Source organism: Lonchura striata, chromosome 1, assembly GCF_050655825.1.
Source record: "Lonchura striata isolate lonStrDom1 chromosome 1, ASM5065582v1, whole genome shotgun sequence".
Classification (NCBI taxonomy): Eukaryota; Metazoa; Chordata; class Aves; order Passeriformes; family Estrildidae; genus Lonchura; species Lonchura striata.
The window spans coordinates 24,705,462-24,718,601 of NC_140703.1; the positions used below are offsets into that span (position 1 = coordinate 24,705,462).

Sequence of the window (13,140 nt, forward strand, 5' to 3'; positions counted from 1 at the left end):
TAAACAAACACTGGAAACATAACATGGACAAATTCATTTTTGACAAACACCTTACCACTTGTTTATAACAGGAACAGCCACTGGACGCAAGTGTGCAATTGAGCAGGTAGCCTGTCAAAAAAGGCTACAGATTTTAGCCTCAATCCCTCCCACCTATCCAAAACCAAAAGAAAACAACAACCCCCCACAAAAATACTCAACTACTGAACTTACTGATTGTAACTGATTGTAACTTCACTAGTCACATAAGAAGGAGAAGCCCTCACAGGGGAAGTCTGTCCATAAAAACTAAGCCTGCAAAAAGGGAAATGTCACAACACTGGTTTGCTGTAAATAGAAACCACAACAGAAAGTTTGCATCAATTCTACACCCTAAACAAGAAAAAGGGAGCACATTAACCACTACTTTAAAAAATTACCACTTATCTTCATAACAGTCTGGTCAGTCCTTATCACAGCTGTGTAAAGACCAATAGAAACTGAACTTCTTCCAGTAAGTCACCCAAATTTGAGGTCCCAAGCCACTTGTCTCATGAGCCTGGAGACAGTAAAGCGTCACTGCCCTCAAAGGCTGCTGCTGGGCCTCAACAAACCACCTTTTCAAAAGGTGTCCCCTGCACCTGCAGTTACTCCCATGTGTGGAAAAGGCCTCTCCCACAGCACTTATGAGACATTTAATAGAACAAACTAACACTAAACCCAAATGGGGTAGAGGGACATGCGGACACCTTATTTCTTAACTTTATGTAACTCCTCACCTGAACACCTATTTTCATGAACCTCAGACGGGCTCCCTACCGCTGAGGTCCTGACCTCTCCATACTACCAGATTCAAATTAATTACTAGGTTTGAAAGTGACACAGGAAAACAGGTGACAGGACAAAACAATCATATAGATTTCCTCAGAGTACTAAAAGACCTCAACCACAAAACACACACAGAGTACTAATCACTTACAATGATTACTAGTAACACTTATGGTGCAACACAAGAACTCACAGCCGCATCTCTCATACAGGCATGAGGTGTCTGCACTCTGAATGAACAAAGCATCACCATACCAGTAGAAGTTATTTCTCCAGAGATTTCCATGCAGGATACCATACATAACAGCAGCAGCCAGGATAAAAACCAGAAGAATTCGTTTCATGACTGATAAACCTGAAATATAAGAAAAACAAAACAAGAAACTGAAACACAAGATGAACTAATGCATGAACTTTCTCAAAAGCTTCTGGAAACCTACAAGAGAGAAGTTATTATTATTACAGACATTTGCTACCACCAGAAGTCTGATAGGTGATCCCTCCACTTTGGCTTCTCACAAAGACCCAGTGCCAGAAGCCGAATGCTGCTTTGCACCTACCATGTGTGTGTTCTCTGCATAGAAGCGTGGGTTCACTCTAAGTTCTCTCTGAGGCCATGTGAGAGTAGAACTCTTCTGTCCACTGGCAGCCCAAAGAAACCAGCTGGCCTTTATAGGTACCAGTACTTCTCCTGTTTCTTGTGCCACACACTATCAGTTTCCATAATTACACAGTTAAACAAACACTGGCACAGTGCAGGTGGCAGATAGGCTGATGCTGGTGAAACAGAACAGGGTATGAGCTGCCACAAATTTCTACTGCCTTTTTTAGGATCACTGAATGTTCCTGAAGTCCAGTTTTGACATTTGAAGCTGCACTGAAACTATCTGCTTATGCTGCAGTCTTCAGCTACTGACACAAGTCAAACTTCACTGCTCAAGCAACAGGAAAACGTTATTTTCGCACATTACAAAGTGAGGAAAAAAGGTTAGGATCCCATCTATTGAACCTGTGAAATTATGGAGAAATATCAGAGCAAGTGTCTATTTTTGAAGTAGTCTTCACCTTATTGCACCATCTAGCAAAAGAAAAGCAGAGAAATAACAGAAACTCATGTATCTGGCAAGACAGACCCAAGGAAAATCAAATCCTATATTGCTCACATCTTACCAAGTGAGCAGCCTTTTCAGTAGCTATGAATGAACTGTTGTTGCTGTCTTGTGAAAGTCCAAAATAGCCATTTCAGCCACAAGTTACCATGGAAATTTACTTGACAGGTATAGCCTGCTACTATTCCACTTCTCCTCTAACAGTGTCATGATTACCTCACTTGAGTGCAACAAGCAGTACTTCCTTATTCTTCTCCACTCATATCTTTCACCAGAATTTAGCTGTAGAGTTAGAGACCTGGTTTTATAACAGTACCTACCAGTAACAAAGCCATACAATGAACCAGGTAGAATCTATCAACCTTAAGTACGTCCTACAGGCTATCCTGCTCTATTTTGGAAGAAATACTTCATAGGCTGCAGCTGTTGCAACTCCAACCTTTCAACACTCTTTGGGAAGTAGCACTGCCACGTTTCAGCTCCAATTCTCTTGACTCTACTTGAAGGATCACTGCAAATTTCTCTCGATAGTCACTCCCACCTTCTAGAACAACCTCTAAATTTTTGCAGTAATTCAGTAAGAGTTTTTCCCTAAAACTACAAAAATAGAGGGAAAACTCACCTACCAAGTTCAGTCATGTGTCATTAACAGCAGATGGCTCATAATCTCGAGTGCCATGACAAGACACATACAGGACAAGTGAGGGATCAGGCCCAGCAGCATGGGTTTATGAAAAGCAGGTCTGGCTTGACCAGCCTGATCTCCTTGTATGACAGGGTGCCCTGCACAGAGGATGAAGGAAAGGCTGTGTATTCTGGGTACCAAATCCTTCATAAAGCCTTAGACAGCATTCCCCAAAGCATTCTCCTGGACAAACTGGCTGCTCATGGTTTGGATGGGTGTGCCCTCCACTGGAGAAAAAAGCGGGCTGGCTGGATGAGCTCAAACACAGGTGGGGAACAGAGTTACATCCAACTGGCAGCCAGTTAGTAGTGGGGTTCCCAGGGCTCAGTCCTGTTTAATGTTTTTAAAGAAAATATATGGTCTGGGCAAGGGGATTGAGTGCACCCTGTCAGTTTGCATGTAACAAGCTGAGTGGGAGTGTTGGTCTGCTGGAGTGCAGAAAGGCTCTGCAGATCTGGAGAGGCTGGATCAATGTGCCAAGGCCAACTGGAGGAGGTTAAGCAAGACTAAGCTGAACTCCTCTGGGTCACAACAACCTCAAGCAGCACTGCAGGCTGGAGGAAGAGTGGCTGGAAAGCTGCCTGGCAGAAAAGAACCTGGGAGTGCTGGTCAGCATTGGCTGAACATGAGCCAGTGCATGCCCACATGGCCAAGACCAATGACATCCTGGCCTGGATCAGCAAGTATAGCCAGCAAGATGAGGGAAGAGATCACTCCCTCCTCTGTTCTCAGGACTGGTGAGGCTACACCTTGAACCCTCTATTCAGTTTTGGGCCCCTGACTGCACAACAGAGACTGAGGTGCTGGAGCAAGTCCAGAGAAGGACAAAGCTGCTGAAGTGTCTGGAGAAGCAGCAGTTCAGATGGAGACCTTGTCACTCTGTACACCACCTGAAATGGATTTGTAGCAAGGTCTACAAGTTGGTCTCTTGTCCCAGGCAGCAAGTGACAAGACAAGCAGAAACAGCCTCAAGTTGCACCAGCGGACATTTAAATTAGTCATCAGAAAAAAAAAATTCTGAAGGGGTTGTTAAGCACGGAACAGTCAGCCAAGGGAAGTGGTTGAGTCACCATTTCTGAAGGTATTTAAAAGATATCTAGGTGTGACACTTGAGAACATGTTTAAGTGGTGGATCTGGCAGTTCAGGGCTAATGGCTGGACTCCATGATCTTTTCCAACCTAAGTAATGCTATTATTTACTTGAAAAAGACACTACACTCTCTAATAGTTTTTTCCTTACACTATTAGTAGTTTTACCCACTCCTGCTTTGAAAAGGTTTGCCAAAATATCCACTAAAGTGTTTATCCTTACTCCCTAATTCAATCAATGCAAACTTGAACTAAACAGAACACAACAAACCAGCTCTTTAGATGAAGTTGCTAAACCAGCAACTGATTAAATTGCTGATTTTGCTGACTTTAGTGTAAGAAAGAACCTTGCTGAAGAGTCAAGACCAAGCTACAAAACAGAGAAAATTCAAGGAAAAGCAGCTCAAAAAGGATCTACTAAAAGCCAAAAAAATTACTAGCAACAGTATTTTTCACAGAGGGGAAAAGAAATTGTTCCACTTGTGAAGTATTTACAAAGATATTCATACAGCCTGGAAAAAAAAATCATTAAAACATGAGAAGATAAGTCAGCATCATTCTTCAAACAGGATCATAAGGGATCTATAACAACTTTCTGTGTTTATGTAAGACACTCAGCCTGGTACAGATGTGATAATGGGTCCATCCCAGCTCCAAACAACCAATCAGGGGTACACCCTTATGTACCTAACTCAGCCCTTAGACACATCAAATGGTCTTTAAGTATCTTCTTTCCATCCCATCCCCCAGTGCCTGGCTTCTTTCCATGTTTGAGAGAAAGTTCTGTAGCCAAGAAAGTCTTCACTAAGAAGACTGTTTTTCTTAATCTGGTTTAGTAAACAGAATCATTGCCTTGTTTACAGAAGAAATTATTCTGGGAGTATTTATAATCATGACAGCATCTTCCAGCTCTTCCTTTCTATTTTAAAACAGCTGAACGTTGTAGAAAGTTAATTAAAGGGAAACAAACTCCTACAATGCAAATATTGCACTAGAAAATTCCCATAGTCAGATGCAAGAAAATAGGGAATTGAGAAGACACAGTTCAGATGGAAAACAGCAGGTCCATTCCAGTTTATTCACTTCAACACAAGAGCCAGCAGATTGATTTAAGCCCATCAACCCAAGTGACAGAGGACACGGCTCCCTCCCTTAGGTCAATGTCAATCAGAGTTAAGGAAGACAAAGCTGGAATTCAACTATTCCATTTCCTCCTCTTTCTTAAAACCCTACAGTGATTTACACAATGAAAGGAACAAGGAACCCTGTATGACCATGCCTGATGATCACAGTGTCAGCTGGTCAATTTTCTGAAAGCAAGCAATGGGATATGGAAGTGCTGCAAAAAATGCATGGGCATTTTTTTAATAGTAATCTAAACTAACTTCTGTGGGTCAACTTCCCACCTCCCCCAGAGGACAGAATAACAGTTACAGAATTAGATAAGATTGACTCGGTGATGGTATTAAGACAACCTCAGAGATCAGCCTGCATCTCCTATTGACAGATGGATTCCCCCAAGCTCCCATCAACCCACCAGAAAAACTCATTTGGGTATATGATCTATTAACTATATAAGACCTTGTTCTGGTTTGAAAGCAAAACCAGTGAGAGACTCCAAGTCAGAAATACAATTTATTGGGAAAAGGGGAAAAGGACAAAAATACATGCAATAATACAAAGGGAAAAGCTACTGACAAAGTCAGAATACAACCTGGCCAGCGTGCTGGTAGCAGTCCGAATTGGAGTAGCTGCAGTCCTCTTGGGATGACAGATGTAGTTGCTGTGTCTTCTCGGAGAACCTGTGAAAAGGCTCCCCTCTGTCTAGAAATCTCCAGTTTTATCCAGGTGGGAATGCCTAGCTCCTCCCCTTGGGCAGAGGATCTCACAATGGGTCATTATGAGTCACAAGGTGTGTCCTTAATCACCTCCTCCTCCTGGACAGTGTTATCTCTGAGTCATGTGGCCAGGCATTGATGGGGCCATTAACAGCAGATAAGGAAAACTGCTCTAAGGCAACTCCTACTCAGATGGGAATTGGAAAACAGTTTTTTTTTTAAAAAAATCTTGGACATTATCCACACCTTTTTCCTATTTCCATCTTCGTCATGATGAAACCTTACACATAGTTCTCACTTAAGACTAAGTTTCCCTGTGGTACACAACGGGTTTCCTGCGGTGGTGTGTTTTTCTTTCATTTAATATTTGTTTAATATCTGTTTCCCCCCCCCAACCCCCCAATCTCCTCCTCTCCCCAGTGTCAGTCTTCCCTAGCTCTCCCCTAACCCCCCCCTCATCTCCAAGTGGTCAATCCTCCCTTTCCCTGCCCCTTTCCCTGGAACCTTCCCTGTCATTCATTCTAGCCCCCTCCTCAGCTTCCAGATGTTAGTTCTGCCCTAAACTCCTCCCCTGCTATTCCCTTATTGGTTGCTGTTCCTACACCCGTCCTCCTGATTTCTGTATAAAACCTCTGCTCCCGCCCCCGAGGGGTCTTGGGGCTCACTGAATAAAACCATCGCGTTCACCCCCCAAGTCCCGTGTTGCCTTCGTCTGTCCCCGCGCGCCACGAACTGAACTGCAGAGCTTGCAGGGGGAAGCGGCCGCCCGTTCTCTTCCCTCACCGTCCAGCCCGGCACGGCTCGGAGTGCCGCAGCGAGAGGAGCGCATGCCGCGCCAAAACAGTTTCCCATCCTTCTGCATTACCCACCAAGTATAACCGGGTCCTTGAGCAAAAACAATCCCACGGATGGGTTTGTCTTTGCCTGGGGTGGGATTAATCCAAACACTCTTTCCTAAAATACCTTTCATATGTACCACAGGGACTTTATCTCCATCCACGGTCTGCAAAGGGTTCAGATTGGGCAGGACCAGCTCAATTGATGGACCCTCTGGTGTTGACTATCCAGGTAGCTTTTGCCAAGTTCAGTTCCCAATTCCTGAAAGTTCCCCCGCCATGTGCCTTTAGGGTGGTCTTAAGCAGTCCATTGCATCGTTCAACTTTCCCGGCAGCTGGAGCATGATATGGGATATGATATATCCACTCAATCCCATGTTCTCTGGCCCAGGTGTTGATGAGGCCATTCTTGATATGTGTTCCATTGTCTGACTCAATTCTCTCAGGGGTGCCGTGTCTCCACAAGACCTGTTTTTCTAGGCCTAAGATGGTGTTCCGGGCAGTGGCATGAGGCACAGGGTAGGTTTCCAACCATCCTGTGGTTGCTTCCACCATGGTCAGTACATAGTGCTTGCCTTGTCGGGTTTGGGGAAGCGTGATGTAGTCAATTTGCCGCCAAGCTTCCCCATACCTGTATTTCAACCATCGCCCACTGTACCACAGAGGCTTCATCCGTTTGGCCTGTTTGATTGCAGCGCAGGTCTCACAGTCGTGCATGACCTGTGAGATGTTGTCCATAGTAAGGTCCACCCCTCGGTCTCGTGCCCATCGGTATGTTGCGTCTCTCCCCTGATGACCAGAAGTGTCATGGGCCCAACGAGCTAGGAATAGTTCTCTCTTATGTTGCCAATCTAGGTCTACTTGTGATATTTTCACTTTGGCAGCTCGGTCTACCTGTCCGTTGTTGTGATGCTCCTCAGTAGCCCTACTTTTGGGTATGTGTGCATCCACGTGTCGAATCTTCACGGTCAGCTTCTCTACTCGGGAGGCAATGTCCTGCCAGATCTCGGCAGCCCAGATGGGTTTCCCTCTGCGCTGCCAGTTAGCCTTTTTCCAGTGACTTAGCCATCCCCAGAGAGCATTAGCTACCATCCATGAGTCGGTGTAGAGATAGAGCCTCGACCACTTCTCTCGCTCAGCAATATCCAAAGCCAGCTGGACAGCTTTAAGCTCTGCAAGCTGACTTGATCCACCTTGTCCCTCAGTAGCTTGTGCCACTTGTCATGTGGGGCTCCACACTGCAGCTTTCCATTTCCGGCTAGTGCCTATGATTCGTCAGGAACCATCCGTAAAAAGGGCATATTGTCTTTCAGTTTCTGGTAGCTCATTATATGGTGGGGCCTCCTCAGCACGTGCCACTTGCTCCTCTTCTTCAGAAGACAATCCAAAAGTCTCCCCTTCAGGCCAGTTTGTTATAATTTCCAGAATCCCAGGGCGATTCGGATTTCCAATACGGGCATGCTGAATGATGAGGGCAATCCATTTACTCCATGTGGCATCAGTGGCATGATGTGTAGAAGGAACCTTTCCTTTAAACATCCACCCCAGCACTGGTAGTCGGGGTGCCAGAAGCAGCTGTGTTTCAGTGCCAATTACTTCTGAAGCAGCTTGAACTCCTTCATAGGCAGCCAAGATTTCTTTCTCTGTGGGAGTGTAGTTGGCTTCAGAGCCTTTGTAGCTCCGGCTCCAAAATCCCAGTGGTCGACCCCGAGTCTCCCCAGGCACCTTCTGCCAAAGGCTCCAGGACAAACCATGGTTCCCAGCTGCAGAGTAGAGTACATTCTTGACCTCTGGTCCTGTCCTAACTGGGCCAAGGGCTACAGCATGAGCGATCTCCTGCTTGATCTGAGTGAAGGCTTGTTGCTGCTCAGGGCCCCAGTGGAAATCACTCTTTTTTTGGGTGACCAGGTAGAGAGGGCTCACAGTCTGGCTGTACTCGGGAATGTGCATCCTCCAAAAGCCTATGGCACCTAGGAAAGCTTGTGTCTCCTTCTTGTTGGTAGGTGGAGACATAGCGGTGATCTTGTTGATTATTTCTGTCGGGATCTGACGATGTCCATCTTACCACTTGACTCCTAGAAACTGAATTTCTTGAGCTGGTCCCTTAACCTTGCTTCATTTAATGGCAAAACCAGCTTTCAGTAAAATCTGGATAATTTTTTCTCCTTTTTCGAAGACTTCCCCTGCTGTGCTCCCCCACACAATGAAGTCATCGATATACTGTAGATGTTCGGGAGCCTCGTTCTTTTTCAGTGCAGCCTGGATCAGTCCATGGCAGATGGTGGGACTGTGTTTCCACCCCTGGGGCAGTCGGTTCCAGGTGTACTGCACTCCCTTCCAGGTGAAGGCAAACTGAGGTCTGCATTCCGTTGCCAAAGGAATGGAGAAGAAGGCATTAGCAATATCAATGGTGGCATACCACTTTGCTGCCTTGGACTCCAGCTCGTACTGAAGCTCCAACATGTCTGGCACGGCAGCGCTCAGTGGTGGCGTAACCTCATTCAGGCCGCGGTAGTCCACCGTCAGTCTCCATTCCCCACTGGACTTGTGCACTGGCCATATAGGGCTGTTGAAAGGTGAATGGGCCTTGCTGACCACCCCTTGGCTCTCCAATTTACGAATCATTTCATGGATGGGGATCACAGAGTCTCTGCTGGTACGATATTGCCAACGGTGCACTGTTGTCATGGCAATTGGTACCTGCTGTTCTTCAATTCTCAGCAGTCCCACAGCAGAAGGGTCATCTGAGAGACCAGGCAAGGTATTCCGTTTCCGGATGTCTTCTGTCTCTACAGCAGCTATCCCAGAAGCCCAGCGATGTCCTTTTGGGTCTTTGAAATATCTACTTCTGAGATAGTCTATGCCAAGGATGCATGGGGCCTCTGGGCCAGTCACGATGGGGTGTTTCTGCCACCCATTCCCAGTTAAACTCACTTCAGCCTCTAATACAGTAAGCTGCTGGGATCCTCTTGTTACCCCAAAAATAGAAATGGATTCTTCTCCTACATATCTTGATGGCATCAGGGTACATTGGGCACCGGTGTCAACCAAAGCTGTATATTTTTGTGGTTCAGATGTGCCAGGCCCTCGAATCCACACGGTCCAATAGATCCGATTGTCCCTGTCCTCTACCTGGCTAGAGGCAGGGCCCCTCTATTCCTGGTCATGATACACGTTGCTCTCTTCTGGTAAATAGGCTCTTGAGGTTCCTTCAAGAGGATCAGTTATATCCTTATTTTTATATTGTCTGGAACTCTGTGTTTGAGAGATTGGAGCAGCATTGACTCTTTTTGTGTTAGGTGTTCTTTTTAGTTCACATACTCGGGCTGCTAAGGAAGAGGTGGGTTTTCCATCCCACTTCCTCATGTCTTCTCCATGCTCCTGAAGAAAAAAACAGAGGTTTCCTCGTGGAGTGTATCCTCTCTCCTTGGCTTGGGAGCGCTGGCTCCTAATGGCAGAGATTCTTCTTGGTTCTGGTGAAATATGGTAGCCTTCTTCCTTAAGTTCCTTTTTTAATTTCTTATGACTCTCTTCAATCAAGTCCCGGACTTGCTCAGCCAACCTTGTTTCCACGGACGAGACATGGGTACGAAATGGGGCGGTGACCGTATCCTCGTAAATTCTTAATTGATTGGCTAAGACGCCCACCCTGTCCTCGCCTTCTCTCCACTGCAGTGTTGCCAAGTAACGAGAGTACATCTCTGGTCCAAGCCGTGCAAATCTCAACCACATTTGTGATGTGCACTGGACACAGTCTGGACTCTTATGAAATCTCTCATCTTCTGCGAAAATTATCTCCAACACAGCCAATTCCCTCAGGCATCGGATACCTTGTTCCATGGTATTCCATTTTCCTTGGAGCACCTGGAGGTCTTCTTTACAAAGGTATCTGTCCTTCACACTTGCGAGCAGTCGCCGTCAGAGGCTGAGAGTTTCCTGGGTTCTCCCAATCCCCTGGTCAATGACCACATCCCGGGATAGTGATCCCAGTTGCCTGGCCTCACTCCCATCCAGAATGGTGTCATTGGATGCAGCGTCCCAGATGCGGAGAAGCCAGGTCAGGATGGACTCATTGTCTGGCGGGTGAATTCTCTCCGCAGGTCACATAGCTCACCCAGGGATAGAGAGCGAGCGATGATCTCTGGTTCCATCTCTTCCGCTGGGTGCGAGGGTCCTGCAGTGTCCTCATCAGTCACTATGCGGACTGATTTGCTCCTCGATTTCTTCTTCTGAACGAGGGCAACTACTATGGGTTCAGGCTGCTCTGGTTTGGTGATGGTTTGTGTGGAGATGCTGATGGCGCTTTCGGTTCCTTCCTCCTCTGTGCTGGTCTGTGTAGACATAGACACTTTTGCTTTGCTTTTTGTTTCTTCCTCTATGACAGTCTGCATGGACACGGACACTGTTGTTTTCCTTTTGGTTTCTTCTTTCTCTATGGCAGCCTGTGTTGACATGGATGCTGTTGTGGTATTCTGTACAGGCACGGACACTGCTACTTTCCTTCTTGTTTCCTCTTCCTCAAGAAGACGCTGCACCACACTATGTAGTGTTTTGTTTCTAAGCATGCTACAGATTGTGCAGAGAAGACAAAGAAGAACTAACAACAACATTATGCTGTTCTTGGCATCCAGAGGAAACTTAACATTTTCAAAAACTGCTGTGTCAAGCCTGAAAGGTTTGAAAGAATCAATCTTTACCCCTCCCCCCAGGGGCTGGGTGAGGTTGCCGAGGCCCCAGACGTAGCAGCCTAGATTAGGACAAGCAAACAGAATTGAGTACATATTCCAAATCATGTTCACTGCCTCAGAGGTCATAATGCAATAGACATAGTAGACCAATAAAGCAATTCTCATACCATACCCTGGTCTACACATGAGCATTACAATTGCCAAATAATTCCCCACATTTGGGAAAATATAGAGAGCTAGGTAGAAAACCAAAAAAGCATGTTAAGCATCATAGTGAATAGGTACCCTCTACAATACAAGATTGTAATTCTGACTTCTCTCAGTACTTTCTTGCCGCACGTTGGGCGCCAAAAATATGTTCTGGTTTGAAAGCAAAACCAGTGAGAGACTCCAAGTCAGAAATACAATTTATTGGAAAAAGGGGAAAAGGACAAAAATACATGCAATAATACAAAGGGAAAAGCTACTGACAAAGTCAGAATACAACCTGGCCAGCGTGCTGGTAGCAGTCCGAATTGGAGCAGCTGCAGTCCTCTTGGGATGACAGATGTAGTTGCTGTGTCTTCTCGGAGAACCTGTGAAAAGGCTCCCCTCTGTCTAGAAATCTCCAGTTTTATCCAGGTGGGAATGCCTAGCTCCTCCCCTTGGGCAGAGGATCTCACAATGGGTCATTATGAGTCACAAGGTGTGTCCTTAATCACCACCTCCTCCTGGACAGTGTTATCTCTGAGTCATGTGGCCAGGCATTGATGGGGCCATTAACAGCAGATAAGGAAAACTGCTCTAAGGCAACTCCTACTCAGATGGGAATTGGAAAACGTGGTTTTTTTGTTTTTTTTTTTTTTAATCTTGGACAGACCTGAGGCTAATATTTTATTCCCTTGGTGGAAGCAGGGAACTCCCATACTTGTCAGAGGCAAATCATTACTTGAAATTAGTTTTTATTCTAGTACAGTGTGGTATCTGCTATGAGCCACTATCTCACACCCTGTCTTCCAACTTGCACTTGCAGTTGATGCAGTGATGACAAATAAACCCTGCAGGAATCTACAACTGTTGGACCAGGCAGTCAAATGATCCCACTACCATCACCTTTCTTTCATAACACTTCCTTTCTTCTTTAAAAATTACTAGTGTTAATAGCACAATGCAGGAAGATTTTCCATCTATCCTACTTATTTTCTAAAGTACCTCTGACTACTACTGAAGTTGATGTAAGAAGTATTTAACTATAAATTGGTTGCTACTAAATTAAATACTAGGCAGCTTAAAACAATCTTAGCTCCATAAACTGTCATAAGACAATGTAAGTTCTTTGCTGGTGCCATTAAGTGACAGCCTGAGAATTTCAGCTCACTGGGGCCCTGGATTCCTAGCCCTTGTAGCTGTGAAGGAGGAAGTGAGCTTGAAAGTATGCTTTGAGCAGACCTTGAAATTTGAAGGGACGGCACAAAAAGCAGTGGGTTTGAGCTTGTGACCTGCAGCACTGCTTCCTTTTGGTCAGGATGTAGCACATGCCTGGTGAAACAACCACGCAGCAAAAATATTATTGAGGAAGGAGCCCTCACGTCATCATCCTTCTCAACCTGTACAACACGAGCACATTATGGCACAGATGTATTTCTTCTGCCAAATCTAAACACTGTTCACTCTTCCAGTTCTTGCTCTAAGTAAGAATTGCACTGTTCATTAATTCTTCCCCTCTTCAGGAAGAGAACGCTGCAGAGAGACTACACAACAGCAGTGCCACACAGTCTAAAAGGTACTGAAGTGGCTGAGTCAGTCTAGTGCTTTCCCTTGCTCCCATGCACCTGAAATTCTCATCATTTTTAATGTTCTTTTTCATTTTAGTTTAAGAAAGTCCTCAGAAATACTGTCTAAGCAAGATTAGGTTTAAGCAAGTATTGGGTTATCCTAGCAAAGTGGCTCAGAATTAAAACTAGTTTTCTAGCTCTCCACCAATGCAGACTTGGTTTTGAAGTGGTACTTTTGAAGTTGTACATTTATCAGCACCAGAATTGGAAAAGGTTCTTGTTAACCTGTCATGCCCCACACCAAACCAAAGCAGTCATTCCTGTTCCTGAAAAC

General features: G+C 45.4%; 1 protein-coding gene across 20 annotated transcripts in view; it reads right to left on the bottom strand.

Annotated features, from left to right (window-relative positions):
- The window catches only part of ST3GAL6 (ST3 beta-galactoside alpha-2,3-sialyltransferase 6), a 100,990-nt gene that overhangs the window by 22,347 nt on the left and 65,503 nt on the right, over positions 1-13,140 (bottom strand). For 7 of the 20 annotated variants that reach the window (XM_085571742.1, XM_085571752.1, XM_085571772.1 and 4 more), the window contains 2 exons: positions 1,063-1,162; positions 214-294 (listed from right to left, as the gene is read on the bottom strand). In XM_085571742.1, coding sequence (XP_085427868.1) covers positions 214-294; positions 1,063-1,151 — 170 coding nt within the window. In that variant the 5' untranslated portion in view covers positions 1,152-1,162. The other 13 variants (XM_085571794.1, XM_085571788.1, XM_085571790.1 and 10 more) reach the window with 7 other exon arrangements.